The 27,270-nt window shown below is 39.5% G+C and overlaps 1 protein-coding gene across 5 annotated transcripts in view; it reads left to right on the forward strand.

Annotated features, from left to right (window-relative positions):
- Positions 1 to 3,338: 3,338 nt before the first annotated feature.
- The window catches only part of NEO1 (neogenin 1), a 238,999-nt gene continuing 215,067 nt past the window's right edge, over positions 3,339 to 27,270 (forward strand). For all 5 annotated transcript variants that reach the window (XM_088025133.1, XM_088025134.1, XM_028100230.2 and 2 more), the window contains exon 1: positions 3,339 to 3,465. In XM_088025133.1, coding sequence (XP_087881259.1) covers positions 3,339 to 3,465 — 127 coding nt within the window. The remainder of the gene's footprint in view (positions 3,466 to 27,270) is intronic.

The following is a 27,270-nucleotide window of genomic DNA, read 5'->3' on the forward strand; positions in this document are numbered from 1 at the left end:
TCTTCAATAATGTTTGTTGAATTAATAAGTTGTTGTGGAACTACAGATATATGGTTAATTAAGCAACGTGTAACGAGCAAAATTAATATTGTGTAGGCTTTGTCCTTAAGGAGCACATATCCTTCTTAATTAGGCTTACTTCAGAGATGGCTCCCTAGAACAGGTGGCTTTGGGAGGAGAAAGGGAGAAATAAAAATTCTTACCTAGTGAAACGTAAAGGGTGAATGTAAAAATGTCAACACCTATGTAGGAGAAAATCTTGTGTCTACGACATGGGTAACTCCTAGTTAAAATTTTCTGTGTCTAGGAAGTGTTCTATACTTGTATCTACTAGTCAGGGGGCTAGCTTTCTTCTTTGCTACCTTGGATACTGGTATTCAGCCAGGGAATCGGCTACAGAATCTAATTACTGCCAGCAATTAAACACTAAAATATATTGCCTCTCTAAAGTTGAAAAATAATCCTTTTACTACAGAGAATAAGATTCTTACCAAGTTTTATATTCATTGGCTTTATTAATTTTTCATTTAATTTTTATATCAAAGTACACTTAGAATAAATTTCACAAAAATATTTGGTCTAGTTATTTTTGGCCTGCACTTTGATAACTTATACCAACATACAATGGCCAGTCTGTTTTCTTTGCTCTAAAACTTTCTTTGTGCTCTACTCCTTGAACATGGGCCTCAGGTTCTAACTTAGATGAAAAAAGTGTTAATTTCACGAATGGCTTAATATCTCTCCGTAGATTAATAGTTTAGACTACATAAAATATGTTGATTAGCAGTGTAAACGTGGATTGAAGTATTAGTTGAAAATCTTGCTGGGAGGATGAAAATGCCTAAGAAAATCTCTCAGAGATGCCTTAGTAAAGAGAAGACAGGTTAATGAATTAAAATGCTGATTTTTAAAGAGAATATCTACCTCAGTTACATTGCAACAAGGTGAGGAATCTGAATTCAAGTGTGTGCCTAGGGTTACTTTTCTTGAACTGATACAGAATCTATAACTTTTTATTTGGGGCTCCATCTATTAGTGGCTTATTAGAGTGGGTTTAATTAAAATTGTGATTTAATCACAAGTCAGAAATACATGATTTAGTCACCCTATTTTACAGAAAGTGCTTTAAACTTTTTGACTTAACCCCGATGTACACTGTGGGCTGAGACATTAGTGGCACAGTTCACAAAGTCATATGTGAAAATCACTGATTACTTTATTAGCCACAACTCATATTTCTTCAACTTGGAGATAAATTTAAACTTCATTTTAGAAGTCACATTATACATTTTATAGTTTTACTAAGGAAAAATTTTCAGACTTAGAAAAGATACCTGAAAATTAACATTTGCAAGGCAATTTATAGCTTCCAAAGGGTTTTTCTCATTAATTAGCTCAGAAAACTGAATAATCACATTATTCATGTGATTATTAAAGGTTAATTAAGCAAATACTTGTGAAGTAATTGGGAGGTAATCTATTTCTAATTTAACAGGTCAATCAGGGGTATTTAGGAAATATTTTTGCTGGTTAACAATTCTAACCAAAACAAAAAGATATTTAAATTGTTTCCCTGGTGGAAAACAATAAGCATGTTTGTTCTTTTAGGAGTCAATTGTTTCAAAGAACTGGGATGAGGGTTCCTAATTCCACCGTTTTGATGATCTAAGAGGTTTTATGAGGAGTCTGAGCTCTTCCCTCCTAATGTTAACGCAAGCCTTACATTGCTTATTTTGGCACGTCAGAATAAAAGAAAATAGCTGAAGAAAATAATTACGAGAAGGCACGTAGGGATGTGGAAAGAGAAATAGCCATCTTCTCGTGGGAAGCAACACATTTTGGTTATTCAGAGCAGTGAACAAAAATCCAACTCATATTAACAAGACATGACTCTTGAAGCGCACAACCACACAAAGAGATTTTCTTAAATTTTCCATGGGGGCAGTTTATAAAATTAGGAGTATTCCCATCAGCAGTGTAACTACAAACTGCTTTCCCCCAACTCTGGGGAAGCCTGGGTGCTGCTTCACGATGACCAAGTGTTCAAAATCACATTCCTCTCGCTCCCGGTTTACCGGCGAAAGACGTGATCTCCAGATTTGAGAGAGCGAAGTGCTCCGCAGAGGTATAGGTAAGAGGTTCGCTACAGCCAGAGGATCAGCCCCGGGGAGCCCTGGGGCTCAGCCTCGGCCCCTGCTCGGGCTGGAGGGGTGGACACCGGGCACCTTTGTTTGCGCCCTGCTTCCCTGGACCCGGGCCGAGCGACGCGGGTGGAGGCGCGGGCCCGGCGGTCCGGGCGGGCCCCGGCCCTGTCCCGGGAAGCGCGCGGCGAGGGCGGCCCGGCCTGGAAGCTGGTCAGCGGCGGCGCGGTGGGCCCCCTCCCACGGGAGCCGCGCCAGGTCCCAGCAAGAGCCGGGCGGGATCGCTATTGTTTTTGGCGAGCACATAAAGCCCCGCGCCGACCCTCTGCGCACCCAGGTTTCCTCCCGGAGGCCATTCGGTTTCCTCTGAGGCCCTATATAGAGGCCCTGGGCCCAGGCTGAGGAGAGGTGCGCTCCCGCTCCGGCCTGCCGGACTAGCCTGAGCTCGGAGCGCTTCTCGCCCCAGGTCTCCGCAGCCCGAGGCGTCAGGGGAGGTGAGAAGGGGGTGTGTGGATTTCTCCCTGGGGCTAGGAGCAGGCGGCGGGGGCGCGCGGGGACTAGGGGCTGCGGCGAGCGGGCGGCCGCGGGGAGGAGAAGGAGGATCCGCTTCTCCGGGGTTTCCCTGACGCCAGCAGCAGCGCCCGGCGCGCGCGCCCCGCTCCCGTCCGCGGCTCCGGGGAGAGGGGGGAGGGGAGCGGCCCGCCGCCGCGGCCCGCGAGGCGGCAGCCGGGATTGGAGCGGGGGCGGGCCGCGCACGGAGCCGAGGGGGTGCGGGCGAGGGAGGCGCGCGCTTGCGCGTGCGCGGGTGTGCGCGCTCCGGGCCCCCGCCCCCCACCCCCGCCGCCTGCGGTCTCCGCCCCCCTCGCACTGGTGTGTGGAGCCGGAGTCGGCGGCGGGTGGCGGCGCCTGGAACCTGGAGACCGACCCCCCCCCAGCCCCGGCCCGGAATGTACTGACTCCCCCCCTCTCTGCTCTTCTCCCCTCTCCGCCCCCCTGCAGGAGGGAGGCGCCCCCGAGTCTCCCCTCCCGCGAGAGGGGCCGCGCGGGCCGGGCCGGGCGGAACAGTGGCGGCGGCGGCCGCGGGAGCCGAGCCTGCAGCGAGGGACCGGCTGAGGCGCGCGGGAGGGAAGGAGGCGAGGGCTCCGCGGCGCTGCCGCTGCCGCCGCCGCCACCGCTGCCGCCGCTCGCGGGGCAGAGATGGCGGCGGAGCGGGGAGCCCGGCGACTCCTCAGCACCTCCTCCTTCTGGCTCTGCTGCCTGCTGCTGCTCGGGCGCCCGGCGCCCGCCGCGGCAGCCAGGAGCGGCTCCCCGCCGCAGTCCCCAGGTAAGCGGGGGGCGCGGGCCCGGGAGGCGCGGGGTGGGGGCGGGGGCGCGGCACCCGCACCCGTACCGGTGGCTGCGGTGTTTTTGTTTAGGATCCTGGAGGAAACGTGCAGGAACTTCTCTGCCTCGGCACCGGTTGCCAAAGAGAAAGGGGGTCGCGCTAGGTGGAGAGTGAAGTAGGCGGGCGGGGACACGGCCGGGGAAGGGGCGGCCGCGGGGGCACGTCGGGGGCTCCCGGGTCTAGTTCTGTGCTTTGTACCCGGAGGCAGGTTCACCCCTCGCCTTCCTCCCCTCCCCCAGGCTCATCCCACTTGTAAGAGTGGGACATTCTTGTGCTCACACAAGCACCAGTAGAGGCCACTACACACCTCATTAAATAAACAATCGCACGGCCAATTCATTAATTTTCAGGAAAGGAAGGGGGAGGGGGGCTTGAACTCCGCATTCCCTGGCTAGGGATTTCCCAGCTGAGGTCCCAGGGGAGCGCTGGCTGGTCTCGAGAGACACATCGTGCGGGGATTGTAGCCCCGAGGCTGCGGAAGAGTGAGGGTGTCTGAGGGGCACAATTGCCCCCTCACAACCGCTGGTGTTGACTTAACGATGAGGGCGACTTGGAGAACCGCTCCAACTGATTATATCTGTTAGTGTTTCCGTTATGAAATGCCTCTCCTTTCCTGGGGATTACAACTCTATTTACAGCCTGGTAACTGCTCTTAACCTAGGGAATTGTCTAAGCATCGGATTTTAAGTACTTTATGTTTCCAGGTGCAATGTATATATTTAGCCTGAAAAACTGTTTTTAGGTGTTATTTTTAAATATCATAGATTATTGAAATTACTTGCACCCCTATTTATTTAAGGGGGCCAAGCCTGCCTGGAGAAGACCTTACAGTGTAGTTGATCGGGACACACTCAGCAGTTGAAGGGCAAATTAACATGCAATCTGTTTAAATTGTTTGACCAAGGTGGTGTATTGTAAAACTTGACAAAACTCTCACCTACTAGTATGAGATCTGAAATTTTTGCATTTGAACGTCATCTGATCAGGCACAGTGGCAGCTTCTAATCGCCAAGCCTTTACTTGTTTTTTGGATTCATACTGAATAATACTTAAAATCACACTGCAAATGTAACAACTGATTAAACTTTCTTTTGATTTTCTTGCAGAGTATTATTAGCTCATGGCTTTTGCCAACGTTAAAAAGCTTTAAACCTGAATACCGATAGGCATTATCTAAACAGCGATATAAACAAGAGTGTTTTAGTATCAAACCTGCACTTGCACACTCAGCCTGTACCTGGGTTAGAATACACATTTTGGGCCTGAAACGTAGGTTTACTGATCCAGCCTTTCTATTCTTGTGGATGGGCAAGAGAAATGTAACTATTTGGGAAAGACAGATTCCTTCCTACTCTTAATTTTATGTGTAATTCATATTATGTATGTTTTAGGTAATTGGTGGAGTTTGTTTAGAATTTTGTCAGTAATTTTGTAAATAAATAAAATAATTTTATTAGGTTAATAAAAGTCATGTAAGCAGTCTCTTAGAAGTGATTGAAACGTATATTTCAACATTGATTCAGTTGATGGGCTTTTATTTTGCGATGATAAGGTGCAGGCATTGCTTAAATGTGTGTCCTGTCTTCATGGAGCTTCCAGTCTGGTGAGTGGGTAGGAAGATAGCCATTAACTACTAATTAAGTAAGTAAGTAAGGTGATAAGCACTAGAAAGTAGAAGAATGGGTTTTGAGAAAGTATACTGCCAGGACCTAACCTAGTCTGGGTGTCAGGGTGTCTGAGAAGTGAGATCCGAAGGGTGAGGAGGACTGGAGGTGGGGAGGCTCACAGCTAGTTAGTGGTATTAGTAGGGACTTGAGTACGGATCTGATTCTTGGCACAAGCCAGCCTGCTTTATTTCTCATTTCTGCAATAAGAAGGGGCTGGTCAGTTCTGTCATAAGCTGCAGAGAGATCGAGGGAATTGAGAACTGAGTAAGTGGCAACTGAAACAAGTGGTCAGTAGATCCCATGTCATTTGTCAGTGGTTTTAATTTTTTATTTTTGAAGAGTGGTAGACTCAAACCTTTCTGCGGGGGATTACAGTGAGTAGGTGGTAGGGGGATGGAGGTATTTGGTAGAAAAGGGAGAAAATTAGGGTGTGGGACAGCGGGATAAATGGAGTGGTTTTCCAATTTAGGGTGACGTTGAGGAGGACAAAGGAGGGAGATGAACTAGTGATAGAAAATGGTCAGCTGTAGAGGGTTGGAAATGATTAGGCACACTGTCTGGTTTTAGGAAGGAAGGAAGGGAAGATTTCTGAAAAGATGGGTAGGGACCTAGGGAAAGAAGTCAGGACAGAGCAGCCTGCCTGTGCGGTGCAAGTCTTCTCTAATCAGAGTGAGGGTTAAGGAATGGTGATGGGGTAGAATTGAAATGCAAGAACGGGAAAGTAGGGAAGTCAGTGTTGAGAGCTCAGTTGAAATCAGTTTGAATTTAAAGTAGACCAGATGAGCTATTTCCACACTTTCTCCAGCAACTTTCTGTACGCCAAGAGCAGAATTAGTGAAGTTTAAATCCAGTATTGGTTGCTTATGAGTTATATGAAATATGTAGAAACCTTTTAAAAAACTTTTACTAGAGTAATCGAATATTCCATTCTTGGTCAGAATGCAAAAATGTGTTTGATGAAATGTCCTACTGGTGGTGAGGCTAACCTTGCTCTAGACTTCAGAGGTGTACTGTAGCTGCATTTCTCCTTTAAGGGAAGAATCCTCTTGTCATCATTCCACATAGGTGACGCTCTCTGTCTGAATCATTTACTTGATGATGTGATTTGTTACCTCACAAGGTGGTCTCTTCCCATTTTGAATAACTTCTGCCCATAAACTTTGCTTTATGCAGCACATTTAACTTTAATTTTCGACCTTCTCTTCTTGATTTCTTTTTCCTTTTCTCTTGCCTTTTTCGGCATCACTCTGTTAATTCGTCTCTTACTTTTGTGTTCAGTTCGTTATTTGTTACTCAAGTTTTTCTTTTATTCCCTTATGAAATGTTGGCATCAAAGTTGATCTCCTTCTGTCTTGGCTTCAGTTGCTGCATGTAAGCTAATGACTCTCCTAGTCCACTCTTCTTCACGTGCCATTCAGTAGCTTCACTGAATAGGCCCCTTACTTAACCAAGACCAAAGGTAAACTCATTTTTGCTCCCCTTCCCTCCTCCTTCACTCATCCCCTTTCTCTAGACAATAACAAACCAATTCCTGGCCCTGGGCTTTCACATTTTTGAATGGTTGCATAGACTTGTCTTCCTGCATTACCTGTCTTGGGCATCTTTGTGTGCCATTCACCCAAGTTGAGATCTAGAAGTCATCCTGGACCCTCCCCATTCCCTCATTCCTATAGCCAATACTTCTGTTTGATTTTTACCCTCCCCATTCCCTCATTCCTATAGCCAATACTTCTGTTTGATTTTTACCTCCTAGATATTTCTTGAATCTGAATCTTTTCATCATCATCCCCACCTAGACTAATAATAGTGGCTTTGTAATTCATCTATCTCCACTGTTACCCTCCAGACATCTGTTTTCCTGCTGGAATGAGTTTTCCTATGTCCTTTTCTGAGCATGCCATCCTCCTACTTAAAATCTCCTGTTAGTGTTCCACAGCTTGAGTGTTAGAGTCTAAACTCCTTGGCCTGAAGATTGTGAAGCCTTTTGTGTTCTTTACCACTGGCCTCTCCCACCCCGAATTTAAAGCCTCATCTCTTGGCACCTCTAATGTGTACCTGGTGTTCCACCACTTCTGGTTTATTGCAGAGCTTCATGTCCCCATGCCTTTGACAAGCTGTCCTTTCTTCTTCTTTTTTTTTTTTGTCCTTTCTTCCTGTTAATGCCACTTCCCACCTTGTCTGCTTCTGAAATTCCTATTCATCATTTAGTGAATTTTTTTCTGCTATCCCCCTGCCCAAAGAGAGAGTTGTTATTCTCCGTGTTCTCATAGCTTTAAATCTTGTATTATGTATTTTCTTGTCTCCTCAACTTGTCTGAACCTCTTGAGGATTGGGACTTCTCTTATTTACCTTTTGTATACCTAATGTAGCAGAAGCATCTGGACCAGAGTGGATAACCAGTAAATGTTTGTTGAAGGAATGTTGAATTGCCTTTGTTTTTACCTTTTAGGGCCATATAGCACAAGTCTGATTTCCTTGTATGATGGCCTTTCACGTGTCTAATGACAACATTTGTGTGTGTGCAAGTATGTCACTTTCCCCTCTATTCCTTTAGCCACTCTTCACATTACTTACTTTTCTGGCCCGTTGTGAGTTTGGTCATCCTCCTCTGGATATGCTGCAGTTTTAGTCTTTATTAGTTTTGTCATCTTTGGAAAGATCAATGATTTTACTGAGTCTTCTGTAAACAGAGACTGATGCCCTGCTCTGCTTGCCTAACAGGATGAGGTATAAAAGAATTTGTAGATTTCCAGGCAGAACGTTCAAAGGAGATAAAAAATATTGCTATTCTTAGACTGTATGAAAATTAGTGTGTAATGTGGGATAGTGAAAAAAGACTTGAGGCAGAGGATTTGGGATTTCACCCATGGTCCATACCTGCTCTTGTATCTGTTGAGGGCTATAGGTAACCTTGCTTTTTACCTAACTGGATTGTCAGAAAAATGAAATATTAAACTGCTTATAAACTGAAAAGTGCTGTATCTTTGTGGAATGGTTTTAACATTTCTCTATGAACTTTTAAAAAATACTGCAATTCTATTAAATTTTTTCAAAGTGTAGATTTTTTTCTGTTGGCTTAATTGATCATTGTTGATTTCTTCTTTATGAGTTTTCTTTACACTAATAAAAAAATACTGGGGTAACATTAATCTCATTATATATGAAGGCTGTAGGCCCTACTTAATAGTCTTTTCCCAAACACTTTATTTTATTAGTGACTTCTGTGTGGTTGCAAGGTATTTACCATGTCATTGGTAGGTGTTTTGGCTTCTAGGTAAAATTGTATGAACAATAGGAGAACAAAAGAAATGACCATAGATAAGATCATGTTGACCAGATAGCTCCCTGAGGTAATGAAAAGTCTTGTGTTTATGATTTTTAAAAAATTGGCATTGCCATGGAACACAAGCCAGTGAAAGATACTAAAATATAACTCAAAATTTTGATTCATTTAGAATGAAAATAGTTTTTTGATTAAGAAATTTTGGAAATAGAGACAAAAGTCATTTAGACCCACTGGTATAACTTTGGTATATTTCTTTCTAGTCTCTGTTAATATTACACGTCAGTATTACATAGTAATCATAAAGTATGTACAACTTTATATGTAGATGTTTTAACGTTATGCTAGCTTTTGGTTGCTATATTATATTTAAATAATTTTATTTTTAAAATTTATTTAAAAATATGTATATATATTTTTGAAGTAAGACAACATAGAAGTAAAGTATCACTTCTACTAACAAATATCTTTTTTACCTATAAATAACCACTTCTGGTATTTTTTTCTCCTGCATTTACATATGTATGTATAGTTGTATTTTTTACACATAAGTAGGAACATACTACCTATTGCTTTTCAACTTGATTTTTTTTTTAAACAGTGTGTTGGAGATCTTTCCAGTATGTATAGATTTTCCTATAACCATTATTGAAAATGTCTGTATAATATTGCAGTGAATGAATATGGCATTAATAGCAAGCAGTAAAAGTAGTATTTATTGAACACTCACTGAACTCTAGGCACTATGCCAAGCTCTTTTACGTGCATTAATTCTTTCTTTCACCTTGTGAGGAAGATGGTAACATCCCCCCATTCTACAGATGAGGTAACTGAGTCTCAAATATTAAGTGACCAAAGGTCCCATAGCTCTCCTGTGGAGAAGTTGTCATTTGAATCCAGGTCTTTCCAGCTCCAAAGCTTATGCTCTTTATGATACTGCATACTGCTTCTAATTATTTATTCTCCCGTTATGGATGCTGAAGTTGTTTTTAGTATTTTGCTATAATAAAAAATGCTGTCATGAACATCTTCTGCATATGGTGTTTCCCTTCTGTTTTTTGGATTCCCACATATGGAATTATTGGTGAAAAGATAGTTTTTGTGTGTATATGAGAGTCAGGTTTCCATTTATTATAGAAGAGTATGATATCATCAAGAATAATACCATTTACTAGTACTTCTACAACTTTTTCAAGGTATATTCACCTTTAATTGTGAACATTGAGTACTTCAGTCCATTATTTTAAAATGCAGGTCCTATAGCTTCTCTGTTTCATCTGTTAACTGCAGGGGTTAATTACCTAATTAATAGGTAATCTCAAAGGTCCCTTCTCCCTTTAAGTTTCTATAACTCTGAAGTCTATAAAATTGAGTCGTGGATATCTGAATGACCTCTATTCAGTTCTTGTGTTTGAACACTGATCATTTCTGTTCTCGGATGCAAGAATTAACCTTTTGTCATTCTCTAGAGCTCCAGTTATGGTACATCTTTTTTTTCTGACATGAAGTTGGATATGATTAGGGAAATCTTTTAAGTTGCCTGTAAACAGGATTGTGTATGATTTGGTATAAAAATAGCTTCATGGCTGATTTCAAGAAATAAAGATTTAAGTGTTAGGAAATTGTGAGATACTTTAAGTTGCAGGATTACTTGAAATATTAGATGCTTACTCTTAGGCTTTATACGTGATATAAAGTAAATTGCCCAGGTTATAGATCTGGCTGAAATGAGCAGGTTGTGATTCCTTCTTTTGATTCCTTCATGTAAAGAAAGGAGAGAGAGAGAGAGAGAGGTAGTAGTTATATGTTTAAGGAAATCAGTATGTGAATTCTTCTTGAAAGGAGTTAGCTGTTGGGCAGTCTGAAAGTCAAATATGTTTTTTTTTTTGCTTTTCCTCTTAAAAAAAACCATGAAAATAACCTTCTTTAAAATTGTTTCATAGCAAGAATTTTAAAATTTAATTTTCCAGTCAGTTTATCTATAGCCAAAACTAAACATTTAGGTAATGTTGGCTAGTTGCAAACATTTTATCGATGGCTAATTGTGCACAAAGCTATACACTGTGGAGATACTAAGATGAACTGGACGTGGTTTGTATCCTTAGGAAGCCTTGGTCTAATAGCAGAGATAAGACATCCTCACAGATAATAGATAACTTGATTTGGATGGAGGAAGTGTTATTACTGCTGTAGGTGGATAAACAAATTCTGGAATCACTGTGTTCCTGTTAATCAAGTAATAGTTCTGCTTTCTCTTATAATTTTGGTTCATAGCTTTCAAGTAGTCCTAACCTAGTTTTAGCAAGTCAGTAGACTAGAAGTCTCGAGGAGGTTATTTTTCATTTCTTCTAAGCGAAATGGTCACTGGAATGTTTGAATATATGAGAATTCTAATAATGGAACCATCTGGGGGGTGCAACTTCTTCTGTGTCTTTGGGAAATGTGGAGATTGATTATACTGGTTTTCAGAATTTATTATTGGTCAGTAATAGCCAGTAAAACTTGGTGATGAGTCCTGAGCAGAGTGAATTTTTAACATGATAGTACATGGAAACTGGATACAGAATATTTGTTTTTCAGATGTAGAGTAAGTGAAAAAAAAAAAAATCACCTGGAGGCGCCTGAGTGGCTCAGTCGGGTGAGCATCTGCCTTTGGCTCAGGTTGTGATCCCAGGATCCAGAGATCAAGCCCTGTATTGGCCTTCCTGCTCATCAGGGAGCCTGCTTCTCCCTCTCCCTTTGCCCCTCTTCCTGCTTGTGCGCGCCCTCTCACTCTCTCTCTTTCTCTCAAATAAATAAATAAGACCTTTAAAAAAATCACCCTGATATATTTTGTTATAGAAGGTCTATATTAAGTTAAGATGATATCATTATAATTTATAAGTTTAGGGACAGAATCACAAATTATGTTTTATTGATAACTATTCATAGCATAACTTTTAATGCAGCAGCTAAAATTTAAGGGATTTTTTTGGTTAATTCTTCAAAGCATTTGAAGTTTGAGGTGGGGTTATTGTTTTAAATTTATGTAGTGTTAATATCCAAGAGATTGTTACACTTCTTATGGCAATAACCCCTTTATTAATAGCCACCTCACCTACATAGAGTTCAACCATATGGACCCTTACCTCTAGAATATAACTGAAGACTAGAGAATAAGAGAAATACGTTTTCAAAGTCCATGCATCAAAGTAAATAAGTTTCTCAGAGTCCCAAAGGTTCTGTTTAGAGCCTATTTATCTTTAATTCATGTGGATTTCTAACAGATTGTACTGTCTGATTTCTAAGCCCATTGCTGATCATAAGTGGGTAGAGGCTCTCTTGGGAATGCCCCCTAACGACAGCAAGTTGTGACCTCGTAAGGAAGGAGATTTAAAATAAACGTAAGAATGCAAAGGTCTTCCCTTAAACAGAAAAAATTGCCTCAGCCATGTTGAAGAAAGTTTCTTTCCCTCTCCATCACTGCTAATGGATCTTGCCTGCCCCTTGCCCTTTCTTTTCTCTTTATACTATAGATACAGTTACTGTTTGGGAGATCTGTCTAAACTTCGAGATCTCTGGAGTTTCATCTCACCTCAAAATAGTATGGGCCAGGTTGACACCTGAGGTGGAGAACAGGAAATGTGATAGGAAGAGAGGTGAGGTGGCAGGGCATGGCTCCTTCTCTGCTAGTGCCGACCCCACTGGCCATGGAATTTATCTTTTTTAGCAGCATCTCTAACCCTGATTGCTAAAATATGTACTGCATTTGAATTTTTAATTTTTGGGTGAAGTTAATTGTTGCCTTGAAATGAAAAACATAAAACTTCAAACAATATGTAAAATAAAAAGTGAAATCATATACTATTTCAGCCTTCTCCCCAGGGATAATCACTTTTAATAGCTATGGACTTTTTTAAAAAAGATTTTATTTAATTATTTGAGAGCTGGGGGGAGGGACAGCGGGAGAGGGACAAACCAGCTCCCGGCTGAGCAGGGAGCCTGACAACGCAGGGCTCCATCCCAGCACTCTGCGACCGTGACCTGAACAGAAGGCGGACACTTAACCAATTGAGCCACCCAGGTGTCGTGGAATTTCTGTTTTATATGTACAGTTAAATATTTTAAATATATAATACATATATAACAATGCATGTATAAACAAATATATATAAATATATATTTAAAATTGGGTTGTGCTGTGCATACTGTCTTCCAGCTTGTTTTAAAGACATCTTTCCGTATGAGTACATAGAAATTTATCACAGCTGTTTTGATAGCTATATGGTATTTTATGGATGTATCATACTTAATTTAACCCGTTCCAGTTTGATGCTCCCAATTTTTTTTATTGCAAACATATGCAGTGAACCCATTTTTACAAATATCTTTGTGTACATGTTCAAATATACCATAGAATAAGTTTGTAGATGTGGAATTGTAGGGTAAAAGAGCATGTGTGTTAAAATGTTTGATAGTTATTTCCAAATTGTTCTCCAAAAGGCTGATTTACTATCAACAGCAAGTGAGAGAGTGCCTGTTTCCCCACACCTTTGCCAACATAGTGGTTATTTTCAGTCTTCTGAGTCTTGCCAGTTTGATAGACAAAAAAAGTATATCTCTTCAAATTTTATATTTTAAAATTGTTAATGGAGTTGAGCATCTTTTCAGATTTTTATTGATGGCTTTTTTCTGAGAATTGTCTGTTCAGGTCTTTTGTTCATATTCTATATTCATTCTTGAGTCTTAGGTTCATTTATAAATATTAATTAAACAATACATAATTAAGAATAGGAACAATTTTAAATTTTATAATTGTCAAAACTCCCATGGTTGCTTGAGATTTTTAACTTAATGAGAAGTGAACTGAGTAATTGAGTCAGTCTGCTTATCTGACTTCTGCTCACCACTGCTTGTGTTCGCTTGATACGGATTCATAAGCTTTCAAGCTGTTCTATTTCGAAGGAAAATAAGTATTTTATTCATTGTTTTGCTGAAGAATAGGAATTGAAGCAGGTCCAATACCTCTTTTAAGACAGGATGAGAAACTTTGGTTTAGAGTGAGTAAGTTCAGCTATTCAAATACTCGAATGCCAGTTTGGCTCAAGGCACTTTTAAGTGGTCTCAAGTGGAAAATGGATGAAGAATGTAGCAGAAGAGACAAGTTCAAGGGACAAGAGATTATTTTCATTCTGGACACCTTGAGTCTGAGATGCCAGCAGAACATTTCTGTAAAGGCATTATAGAATTAGGCTCAGGTGAGAAGTCCGGCTAGCTCTCTTGGCTGGAAATATAGGTTCAGGAATTATCTGGATAGAGGTTTGCCGTTAGGGTAGATCATATCACTGAGGAAGGAGAAAGGAGAGAGAGGGCAAAGACTCGAGCATACACCCATAGTTGGGTGTCCAAAGGAAGGGAAATATTACCCTGTCTGTAGAAGAAAAGTACCTAGAGTCAGAGATATGTAACATAATAAAGTTCACTCCGCCTATGGATATCTTCTTCACAAACCTCCATATGAATAAATGGGATAGTGCCAGAGTAATATTGGTTCCTTTCACTTACCCCTACATGCATGGTGTGGCCCTAGGTTAGAGTGCTAGGGAGGGAAAGGGGAGGCTTACCAAGACAATTCTGAACAACTTTAAATAAAACACACACACACACACACACACTCACTCACTCACCATCCTGCTGGACTGAGGTACGAGATGAATGAGTAAATATGTGCCCATGCTTAGAACAGAGCCTGGTTTATCTTAATGACTCATTAAATGTAAACTGTTGTTATTGTTGTTGTTATTTTATAAGTGATGAAGAGCCTAGCTAAAAATACATGAAAGTTAACTAGTGCTTATATAATTTGTTTTATATTTTTTCTTGATGGCTGTGTATAATTAGATTGTTAAATGAGGGTGCATATGTTGAGAAGGATAAGGATTTGTTTAGTTTGGAGTATTTGGTTAAATTTCTTAGAGGAGGTAGGACTTGACCTGGTTTTGAAGGCATGAGGACGCTTTTTAGATGGATAGGGGTTTTTTTGACAAGGAGGATGAAGGAAGAGTAATAGGAGTTGAGGCAGAGGAAAGGCAAAATCAATTGAAATGTTCTTGATCAGTGACTCATTTCTTGAAAAGTTCATTTTTTTTATTCTTAAGTTTATCATTTGTTATGAGGTGGAAAGGTGATTATTAGATGATGAAATCATAGGCCAGATTATCTTTTAAAGATTGCAGTGCTAAAGAAGAAACTGGAGACGGTGCTTGTTTCAGTTTTTAATGCCTGAAAATGATATGGATATCATTCCATATCTGCTTTTTAAGACTTCATTTATTTCCTGCTAGATGTTGTGGGCGTCTTTTATGAAACACTGATTTCTCTGGAGTTAATTCAAAGTCGCAGAAAGAAGCTTTGGGATAATGTGTCTTGTGAAGTTCTGAGGAGTTAATTTTTGCCACTCTCTGAAGAAATCTTTGCTTTTTAAAAAATTTTATGACAGTTTTGTGGAAGAGTGAACTTCTTTCTTCAGAGTAGCTGTAGTTAAGTAAAGATTTTGCAGCTTCAGAATTAGTCATATTTGTCAGTCTTTAAAATTTGTGGGTAAGAAATATCAGATAACATTGTGGGTACTAACTTGGTAGTTAGTTCCATTTTGTTCACACTTAAGTTTTAAAAATTTGCCTCTGCTCGTGCATAATAATTTGACCTTGATATAAAATTCCTGTGTCACAGTCTTTTTCTTTCAAAACTCACTGGACAGTTCTCCCTGTAACCCCCACATTTAATGTTGTACATAGTATTAATATCTACTATATCTTTTTAATTTTTTAATATGTAAATTTGTAAAATTATTTTTTTTAGTGTTGTGGACTTTGAGATACAGAATTTTTACCAGAATATGACAAGGTGGGACTTTATTAATTGATTTTTTTTCAACCTGGTACAGTGGAGCTGCATTTTAGTTAGGCATTAGATTTAAAGTCCACAAGTAATATGAAAACTGCATATTATCTTATTTCCCTTCAACATACCTTAGAAAAGTCCCACATTGGAGGCTGATACTTCATCTTTCAATATGTTGGGCATAGATGGCTTTTCCTTTTAGTGTTGGAACAGATTATTTCTTTTGTTAAGTACTGAATGAAGGGGACAATTTGCATTTATATTGTTCAAAAACATTTTTTTTAAAAACTCTGGAATTGTCGTGTGATGAGATGCTCACACTCGGAGCTGAGCTCAATTGGGAGAACAAGTTCATGTCTCAGATTGCGTGCTTATACTGAATGGCAGGGAGAATGGCTTGTTCTATGTAAATTGTTTCACATTTTCTCTCTAATATATAGTTGAATTCTTCTAACTTAAATGTCTGTATGATGTGACTTCTCTATTTAGTGAGTCTTTTTGTTCTGAAGGCACGTGTCTGTGTTAGGGTAGGACAATTTTCTTTTATTTATTACCTATACTCTGTTTTCTTTTTCTGGAATTCCAGAGATACTTGCTTTCTTGTCTATTTCCTCTATGACACTCTATTTCTCCTTTTTTGTGTGTCAACTAAGACTATATTATTAGATGCATACAGATTTGGAATTTTATTTTTCTGGTGAATGGACTCACCATTATCTCTAGTCATGCTATTTACCTTAAGTCTACTTTTTCTGATACTAATATAGCTCTACCCACTGACTTTTGGTTAGTGTTTAAGTGTTTGCATCCTTTTATTTTCAGCCTTTTGTAATCTTATGTTGCTTATGTAGCATATCATTAGGTTCTCTTTTTTGTTTAGTCTGACAGTTTTTGTCCTTTTACTAGAGTGTTCAGTCTATTTACATTTAATGATATATTAATGATATATTTGGCTGGTATATATGGCTTTAAATCTTCCATTTTATTACTATTTTTTTTGCCTGTTCTGTGTTCTCCTTTCTCTTTTCTTGCCTTCTTTTGATTATTTTCAGTTGTGCAGTTTTTCTCTCTTCTAGTTTACCAGGTATATATTCTTTGGCTATTCATTTAATGGTTCCTACATGCATCTTTGACTTCTTTTACCTTTTATTGGACAATGCAAGGCCTTTTAGAATACCTTAATTCAATTTGTCCTCCTCTGGTTTCTGTTATTCTTGTTAATGTATTTTAATTCTTTTTATGTTTAAGATTTATAAGACATTATTATTTTATAAGTCATTATACATTTAGAATTACGCCTATATTTACTTTCTTAGTGCTTTCCATTTCCTTCTGCATCTCTGAGCTTCTGTCTGGGATCATTTCTTAGGCCTGGAGAATATCCTTTAGTATTTAGTTAGTAGTTATGTCTGTTGAAGGTGAATTCACTCAGATTTTGTCTGTTTGAAAACATCTTTATTTCACCTTCAATTTTTTTGGCAGGGGATGGGAGACAGTGGGTGTAGAATTGTAGTATATAGTTTTTTCTTTAAATATGCCATTCCATTGTCGGCTGTGCTCCGTCATTTCTAATGAGAAGTCAGCCAGTCTTAATTTCCTCTTTTGTAGATAATGTGCTTCTCTCCCTCCTTCCCTCTTTGATCACTTTTAAGATTTGCTCTTTATGGTTTTCAGAAATGTGACTGTGTGTGATGTGCTTAGTTGTGATTTTCTTTGTATTTATCCTGCTTGTTGAGCTTCTTGTATCTGTGGGATGATCACTTTCGTCAGTTTTGAAAAGTTCTTGGCCATTATCTCTTCAAATATTTCTTCTTCCCCACTGGAGAAGTTCACTTATGTCTTTGAATCCTCATCACACTGATGCGATCAGAAGGACTATGGGTTTTTGTAGCTTATCTGCCCTGTTTGGGTTGTTAGGTTAAGAGCTACAGTCTCTTGTGACTTTCTACATTCTAACCAGAGGCAGCACTCCTTTTATTGATTTTATATCATTCAGTTACAGAATTTCCATTCAGTTTTCTTCCATAGTATCTAGGTTCCTGCTGAAATTCTCCATCTTGTATCTTTATTCTTTTAACCCATTCTGTCATATGTGTTTCCATGAAGGTTTGCTTTTATGTCTGTTATTTCTTCTGATTTGGGAGTTGCTTTGTCTTTTTATGTGCCTGTTTGTTTGCGATTGAGGGACAGGAATTGTGGTATGAAAAATTATAGAAATAGTCTGAACGATGCTCTCTTCTTCCAGAAACGATTTACCATTGCTTCTCTTCTGGTAATGTGGTTATACTAGAGACATAACAATCTCAGATCACTTTAACCCATTCAGGGATGGATTTAAGATGATTTAAAGTTGGGCTTCAGACCCTATGAGTTGAAATGTTTTAGGTTTACCTTTACTTCTTGGATGTAGCCCTTTGAGGTCCTGATCCACAGCTTAAGGGGTTCACCCTCCTCCTTGGCAGGCCTTCATCTCATTTTTGTCCCCTCAGGGCTTGAGTTTGTCAGAAGCTAAACTCATCTTCTCAGGTTCTTCAGCAGTAGTGGCCTTTAGAATCTGTAGATACCTCTAGACAAGAAGCAGCTTCAAGATTTTCTCATTTTCCTGGTATTGGTCCCTTAATTCCTCATCCCTTTGATTGCCTTCACACAGATATTTTGTATTTTGTCTATTTTTTTTTCAGTTGTTCCAGTGGAAGATTTAGTCTGAAGCACCTAATCTGTCTTTCCTGGGAGTTGAACTCTCACACTCACCTTTCATCTTTTCTCTTATTTGTGTTTTGTGAGAAATATTCAAACTTGTCTGTTTTTTTGTCATGTTCAGTCTGCAATTTATTGCCCCTATTGTATTTTTTTCTTAAAAATGATTCAGTTGGGCGCCTGGGTGGCTCGGTTGTTAAGCGTCTGCCTTCGGCTCAGGTCATGATCCTGCGGTCCTGGGATCGAGCCCCTTGCTCATTGGGGAGGCTGTTTCTCCCTCTCCTTCTCCCCCTGCTTGTGTTCTCTAGCTGTGCCTCTCTCTGTCAAATAAATAAATAAAATCTAAAAAAAAAAAAAAAAGATTCAGTTGTTTTGTGGCTGAAAGCAGTCTTCCCTTATTTCAGGTTGTTCTCTCTTCATATACACAGTATTCTCTTACACTTGGGAATTCTAATGATATTTTGAAGTTTGTTCTCCTCAGGGAATGTTCCAGGGCAAAAATTTGCTCCAGTTAATAGAACAGTCACTCCTTTAGCTTCTGGGTCTTTTCAGGTATCCATTGATCATCATTGTGATGATGGGGTGGTGTCTAAATGTGCTCAGTATTGCTGGTAGAGATGGACTCTTTTGAACTTGTGTGGGTTCCTGTTCTAACGTTTCAGGCCAGATGAAAAAATGGAAAATTTTAGATTTGCAGTAATTTTACCTTGCTAGATCATTGGTTTGCCAATTTGCAGAGATTAGAGGCAAAGTATAGTCAGGCAGCTCTGAAGCAGGGAGGTTTACTGAGAAAGCATTTGTTTTCAATGCAGAAATAAAATTTACAATTCAACGTTGACAGTTGGTTGTGGGGTTAGCAGTAGTGCCTCTTCTCTTTTTGCCCCACCCCTAAAGTTTACCTAGCACATTATCTGCAATATGAATGCTTTGTCGGCCTTTTTCCTTGGAGGCGTCGTAGTCCATTTATGGTTGGTACTCTTCTGTGATTTTCAGTGGGCTACAGATTTTTTTCCCCAGGTGTTTTGTTCTTTTAAACAGAACTTACTCCTTTGGTTATTTAAGTGGACATTGGGGTGGAATGTCACGTGGGCATTGGTTAAATTTAGGGGCTCAGTTTTGCCATCTTGAATTGATAATCTGCACTTCACTTGGCTTAATTTGGTGTCTGACCCAATTAAAAAAATAGTTGTATTATTTTCTTTTTACTTTTATGTACATATAGGTTATAATTATGCAATTCCTGAAGGACTCTAATAGACTAACTTTTATCTGATAGGTATTTTTTGATAGAATGGGGCATTTTTTTATTGTACATTTTTGCAAATGCTGACTTTGTTCCCAGGGCTGTGCCAGGTTTTGGGATTTCAGACATGGGCAGGTCTCTTAATCTTATGTACCTATTCCTGAGGCAGAGATACCTTTCTCTCAGGGCAGCCTCAGAGACTTTGGGAGAATGAGAACACCAATGTTAATTTAAAATTTTGATTTTTTTTAACCCATTAGTTACATTGTTGAATATAAATGAGTATTTATAAAGATGCTGATAATAATTTTTATGTAGAAAATATTCCGGTAAAATCTCACAATTTTGGTTTTGTTACCTGTTTTTTATATATATGATAAATTTCAGTTTATTCTCTGACCAGGTGATCATATATTATCAACAATCAGGGGCTTATGTTATATATGTGATTGAATTTACTCATTTGTTACACATATATGGGAAGTAGGAGGGCATGGCTTTTTTTTTTTTAAATAAGGAATCCAATTCAGAATTTAAAGGTAGGACATGAAACAGAGAAAAGTAGAAGCATTATATATTCATTATGTACCTTTTTACTTAGGGAAAGAATTAGGAATTTGTTTTAGCCTTAAATCTAGAGTTTGCCAGTCTGGAAACCATGTTTTGGAAGTAGTTTGATAGATTGGATATAGAAGGAATTAGGAAAAGCAGGCAGTTGGGACCAAAAGGTGGATTGGAAAAGAAAATGGCTAGCTTCATTGTGCTGTTTCAAGAAGAATAATGTTAGTTCTGTTGTAGATATAAAATACACTGTAAGGCGAGTGGGCTATATTCATTTTACATCCAACAAGGATAGTACAATTTAGGGAAAGCTATTAAATTGAGTCTTCCTGACCAATGCTTTGTCATGATAGGAATTAATTTTCTTTATATGTTGTTCATCTTAGGCTAAATACATTATTTATGTATGTAATCTTATAAACTTGATATGACAAAGTACACTTGCTGCCAGGTTTTCAGTTTCTAATGCAGTGGCTTTCACACTTGTTCAAGTGTTAGAACATCTGGAAGTAGTGGATGCTTTGTGAGATGTTGTAAACTGTTAATACCTTTAATTACATTAAGCAAATGAAGTATAATTTTGTAAGTTGTAAATATGACTTATATGAATGCAGTTCAGCTCAGTAGTTCAGTTCAGGAAATATTTAGTGAACATTTGTTGTGTACCACAACACAGGATAATTTCATGATGAAAACGAATCATGGAATAGGTAGAAGAAAATAGAAGTGAGGTTTCCCCCCTCCCCCAAACATCAGTGGTTTATAGTATCTTTTAATAAGTTTGAGATCTTCACAGGGGCTGGTTGCTTCAGCCAGTGGCAGTGTGACTGAGTGATTCCTAAAGTGTAGTCACTACTTTCAGGGCATCATTATCTACTGAGATAAAATTTGTGGTTTGGGACCCTGGGAATCTGCATTTTAAGAAGCATCTGAGTGGTTTCTTATTCACAAAGCTTGAGAAATATTTTCTAAATCTGACTGAGGAAAAACTCAGAATACTGCTTCTGAATTTAAAAGGAATAGAATCTTAAGATGAACTTTCTCCCCAAGGAAAAATATAATGCATACGATGGGGTAGTTGCTATTTATTCATTTGTATTTAAGAAATGTCGTTTTATAGCTAAGAGCATTTGGAATATTGAAAAAGAATTCCATTTCTCAGGAAGTCTTTTAGTTGTTTTTTCATGGAAATAAACCATATTATAATGACTTTTAATGGTTTTTCAACTATAAAATGTCATTAGAATTTGGACTGCATTCCATTAACATAATATCTGGAAGATTCAGAATTATAATTCATTTTTTTAGAGGGGGGTGGGGGCAAAAGAGAGTGAGAATCTTAAGCAGATTCCCAGCTAAGCATGGAGCCTTATGCGGGCTTGCTCTGACGACCCTGAGATCATGACCTGAGCCAAAATCTAGAGTTGGATGCTTAACTGACTGAGCCACCCAGGTGCCCCAAAATTGTAATACATTTTTTGAAGTTTTAGTTTTGCTTTATTGATTGCTTCAGCTTTTGGTAGCAGGAACACAAGTGAAAAGTTAAACTGAAAGTCTTATGTCCATGAACTTTAAAACATTCTTTTCCCAAAACAGTGAAATTCAGACTAATACACTCAGTAAAGTTTTATCAGTACCTGCTGTGTGCCAAGCTCTATATCGAGGCCATGCGGATGATTAACACTTAAACCCTGTCCTGGTTAAGTTCACACTCTAGTGGGAATAAGATAGGAAAGGATTTGTGCTTTGCCTGACTGTAAGGAATTTGAAACTTCAGTAAAAGGTAATTAAATAATCTAACCATTATAATACATGCAAGGAAAAAAAAAGTGTGTTGATGTGTGTGGAGGTGGTGATAGTCATGGTGGTGCCCCACATTTAGGCTGTTACAGGAACCCAGGTAGTGTACAGAGAAAACCAGGATTAAGATGATGGAGGTGGAGAAAAGTTTGTGGACTAGGAAGATATTTAGGTGATAAAGTGGAACTTGGTGATGGGTTGGACCTTGTGGTAAGAGACATGTCCAGGATGGTTCCTAAGGTTCTTTAGGGCTTATGTAGCAGTATGGATGGTGATATTTTGGGAAAGAAATAAGTTTTGGGGGGCAAAAAGAGCATGAGTTTAATTTTGGACTTAGTGAATTTAATACACCTTAGAGTTATCCAGGGGGCTGTTGGTTCCAATCTGGAACACAGCAGAAGACGGGGGCTCTAGATTTGTGTCATCTGCTCAGAGTGTGGTTGAGTTGAGAGGGATGGGCTGTTACACAATGAAGAGGAGTGAGTGGAGAAATAGGGAAGCCAAAGGAGGGTCGTTTCATAGAAGTCAAGAAGGGAGTCTCAATTTTGCTGGAAGAGGACGGTATCTTTTGCATTTGGCTGTCCACGGGTCATTGGAGGCCTTACCAAGAGCTTTAAGTAGAATGTGGAAGCAGTTCGAGGGATAAGTGGGAAGGGAGGAAATGGAGACTATAGAAAGTTCCAGAAATTTAGCTGTGAAGGGGGACAACTACATGTAGTGGTTGAGGCCTAATAAGAATGAGGTGTGTGTTTAGTGGGCAGGGTTCTTGAGCATATTTAAAAGGCAATGGAAGACTGAGGAGAGTAGTTTGAATATACAAGGAAAATGATGAAATAATCAGTAGTGTAAGTGTCCTGGGGAATACGGGGTTTGTTCTGAGCACAAATAGAAAGATTGGGATTAGATCAGAGAGGAGGAGTGATAAGGCCACTCTAACTGGAGGGAAGGAACATGAGAATAGGTGAATATTCTTAGTAAGGAAGCAGGCCTTTCTGTTGTGCATGAAGAGGATTGGTAAGTAAGAAATAGTTTCCAGGAGAGTTGGGGAGTTAGTTGATCAGAAAGGCAGGGTTATCAATACTTTTGTTTAAAATAATTTTTATTGTTTTGTTAATCACCATACATTACATCATTAGTTCTTGATGTAGTGTTCCGTGATTCATTGTTTGTGCATAACACCCGGTGCTCCACGCAGAACGTGCCCTCTTTAATACCCATCACCAGGCTAACCCATCCCCCCACCCCCTCCCCTCTAGAACCCTCAGTTTGTTTTTCAGAGTCCATCGTCTCTCATGGTTCGTCTCCCCCTCCGACTTACTCCCCTTCATTCTTCCCCTCCTGCTATCTTCTTCTTCTTTTTTATCAATACTTTTTTAAAGTATATGAGAATATAGGAGACTAAAAGATTTAACAAGATTTTAAATTCTATGGGGATAGCATTGTTTTCTGTGCCTTTTTCCCCCCTCATCTGCTGGGTGTCCATGAGCATCTTGGCAATAGTAGGTTCTCAGTAAATGTTTACCTTAAACTAGAATCTTAAATGAAAAATGCATAAACTAACTACTCTTGACTGACAGTGATAGAATTAATAAGTGAAAGAAGTCTCTTCCTATAACAGTGTTTAATACACCATTTCAACAAACTTCTCCCTGCAGCCTACTAAGCTTTTCTCTTGAATTAAGAACCTGATTTACACTGCAGATTTTGCTCATTTGAGGACTCAGTCCATGTGTAAACAGATGAAGGAAACGGCTCAGGCATAGTTAAGATACGTTGTAAGTGCGGTCAGAATTTCTCCTCGGACATCCATCTCTAAAAACCTGTTGTGTCTAAAAGTGGGAACTTTTATAACCAATTCCCAGTTATCCAGGGGCTAATTAACTATTTTATTTGTCTGAAGATTAGGCAATCCCTTTGCTTCTTGCTCTCATCTAACCTAACCTTCTGTTTGGCCGTTTTGTTACTCTAAACTCATGAGTAAGATAGGGAGAAGAAAAACAGAGAATGTAGATAAATTAATGGCTAAAATGAAGTGCTCTTTGGCTTGTTAGTTTTTCTTGTGCCTTATTGCTGTGGTTCATTGGAAGCTGTCAGAAATGACTGTAATATTCAGTGTAATAAAATGGGTTTTCAATGTGTCAGGAAACCCTCATGTTATTTAGATTATAAAGACAGTTAGTGGTTCCAGGCAGACAATTATTTTCTTATGTTTGAAGCAGTACTAGGCATATGGCCCTTTCTGGGGGGGAGTAGCCCTTTTCTCTGTGTCACTTTCACACTGTCCCCTTTCCGTTAGTCTTTTCCATGGCCCCAGGCATCCTCAGGCTCCTTTGTCTTGTCATTGCTTATCCTCCTTGCTTTGCAAGCACATGAAATGCTGGCATCTAGCGACCTGGGCAAACTACAGCTGAGGTCAGAAGGGTGCAGAGGTCAGATGGAGGGACTCAAATTATGATCACTAGACCATGGCTCTCTAGCTAAGCGCCACAAGTCTTATCTCTGTATCCTCAGGACCTAATGCAACAGTACTTGGCATATAATTTTTCCAGAAATATTTATTTTTGAATGAAGAACTTTAGAAATTCCAGAGTCACAGGAGGAATCATTTATCTTTCTGCTTTTATAGATGAGAAAATTGAGGCTTAGATTCAGTAGCAGTATTTACATTCCTGTGACATGGATAATTATACTTTAGACCATACATAGAGGTAAGTGAATATGAGATACAGCCCCAGCCTTTTAGGAATCCCAAGTTAAGTAGAAAGTCAAGCAGCCATTTATCCTAGCAGAGTTTTTTGGTTTTGGGTTGTTGTTTTTTTTTGTTTTGTTTTTTTTTTTGTTTTTCTTTCTCAGGGTGGCGGTGGTTTGTGGTGGTGTTTGTTTTGTTTTATTTTGTTTTTGGTGCCTGTATTTGCTGGATACTATTTATGGCAGGTACAGAGTTTCTTAAGACATAGCTTTGCCATAAAGGAACTTGTCTAATGTAACTGAGATAACATAAGAATCCATATTTCTCAAAGCAGTATATGATTAAATACCAAATGAGTGGCCCACTTTTATATATGCCAACTTCATAAAATGAAAAAAAAGCTAATGATCCATCATCGGGAAGACATGCATCTTTTGTTACTTTTCTAGAAGTGGGAACAGATTTGAGTTGGGAGAACGCTATATCTGGAAGTAACTATTGGTGATTTTTGCCCACTTGATAGAGATGAGGGGAAGGTGTTTCTTAGTGTAAACTGTCCGTGAGGAGATTGAGCCAGTTGATGGCTTCTCTTGTGCCATATGATGCCTTGTCGGCAGCTGAGGAATTCATTTAGCCGGTTCAAGTAAGTTGCATAGTGCTGACCTGTTGTAAAATTATTTCATCTATGTGTGTGTGCATTTGTGAGAACTCATAAATCCTAGAATTTTTTTTTTTTTAACTGGAAGGGGACCTTTAAGATTATCTTCCCTTCTCTCTGGTCCGGAGAGTTTGCATCACTTGATTAGGTCACACGTTACCTGAGTTGTAAGTGGCACAAGGACATGTCCTCTTGTTAAGTTGTAGCTTATTTTTCTCTCTGTTGAATGTCCTTTCTTGCTGTATTTAGCAAGACATTCTCCAGGTATAAAATGAATGTCTCATATTTGCACAGATTTGGGGAAGAGTTGAGTGTGGGGAGGGAAATGGTGAAATGTTACTTCCAGTAAATTTTGCATAAGTACAAAGAACCAAGGATGTAGATACAGTTCTGGTCTCCCTTTTGGGTGCCTTTGGTTTGTGATGGTGTAACTTTGACTGCAAATAGCCTTGGTGAATATTTTCCTTTTTATCAGTAGCAACATGGAGGTATGAATAGATCCTGTGACAGATCTAGATAAAAGAAGCTGTGAAGATAATGACAGTATATATTATTTACCCTGCTTTAAAGGTATTTGTAATCTAGTTGAGAGATACTGCTTCCAGAAGGTTTTCAGTCAGATGGGGGGGTTAAAGCACCTAAAGAAGTTACATAGCAATTCTGTATATCTTTGTGCCAAATGAATGCTCATTACAGTTTTCCCAGTGCCTAGAACAGCGCCCAGGCACATAATTTACTATCAGTACATATTGGTTAGATAGATAGAGGCACTGACAGTAAACAGAGGGGGGGGCCTCTGAGGGCTGTAGCAGTTGGAGAAGGCCTGGGATATTGTGCAGCTTTGCGGCAAAGATAAGTACTTCATTCTGTCTGATTTTGTGTTTCTAACTTCCCCTGACCTCAGCACTTCCCTGTTACCTCCTCAGAACCTGAAGCAGTCGTTTCCTTTTGATAACTGATTTTTTCCTGTAGAGACAAGGCTGATTTCTCTCACTTTTACTTTGCTCTTGCTTTGATCACCTCCTTAACTCTTTGTTCTCTTCTCAGGTCTGCTTATCTCCTAGGGCCTAGAAGGATCATGTTTTAGTGTCTCAGTTGATGGTGTCTTCTTTGGTCCTCGTTCCTTCTTCCCCTGAAGAAGTGTAGTACTATCTGGAGAAAGACCTGAGTTATCAGAAAAAGTTCAGAAGCATCTTTGATTAGTAAGAGGAAAATTTTGTAGGATAGGTGATATCTTACAATAACATAGCATTTTTTGAGCCACATTTTCAGGCTGTCATAACTAGATTTTAATTGGCTGCATTTTTAAAAACAAACTAGTTATGTTCTCCACCCTCCTCAATTTTGGCAGTATAAAGGCCTGTTTCACCGAGAAGAACACGTAAACAAGTAAGTACAAGGAAGCTTGTGTGAATGAAGTTCTGCTGTATAGTGCAGTGACTTTCTCTGATTTAAGATGTAGCTCTTGGCAACTTCAAATAATTTGTGTTCTCTGAGGGAGAAGTCCAGTCTATTTAGCTGTGTTTAAGGAAAGCTAATTATGATTCTCCAATGGGAAATAGACTCTCAGACTCATTTATTCACTCAACATGCATTTATGCAGTAGCTACCATGGGCAAGGCGCTGTGCTAGCAGGCATTGGGAGGTGAGAGAAATGAGAGTTATCAGTCTGATAAAGAGTGTATCATGTATAGATAATGCTGTGTAGAAAGTGATGTATGCTGTGAAAGGGGTGCAGAGTGCTCTGGAGCTCTAAAGACGGAGAAGGTGCTTTCAGACACAGTAACTCGGAGTAACTTGGTGGGGTGGTAGAATTTGAGATGGACTGTGAAGGCTGAGCACATGGTCCTGCATCGGCAGCCCAGGCTCTTGGTGCAGGATGCTGGCCCTGGCTAAGTGTAGAGGATGTGCACCTGTGGAGATGGGAAGGGAGAGAGGAAACGAAATGAGCAAATGTTTGTGAGCAGGAAAGCATTGGTGATACGGTCAACAGAAAGTGATTTACTTTGAGGTGTAGCATGTGAATGTGAAGTGGCACAAGATAGGGACAGAAAGTTAGGGCAATTGAGTATATTATGAATTGGAGGAGTGGGTTGAATCTGGGCTATTGACCAAAAATTAGTGTTTCGTGGGCCATTGTTTCACTCATCCAGGAGTTCATAGTTTTATCATGGAAAAAAAAAGTGTTTTCTGCTCAAATAGAATCCTGTAGGAGAGAGAGAAAGATTGATATTTTAAAGTGATTTATGTGATTATACTGTATTC

The sequence above is a fragment of the Eumetopias jubatus genome, unplaced genomic scaffold (assembly GCF_037043125.1).
Source record: "Eumetopias jubatus isolate StellerSeaLion01/CBP00866 unplaced genomic scaffold, mEumJub1_p1.0 scaffold_7, whole genome shotgun sequence".
In the NCBI taxonomy this organism is placed as follows: Eukaryota; Metazoa; Chordata; class Mammalia; order Carnivora; family Otariidae; genus Eumetopias; species Eumetopias jubatus.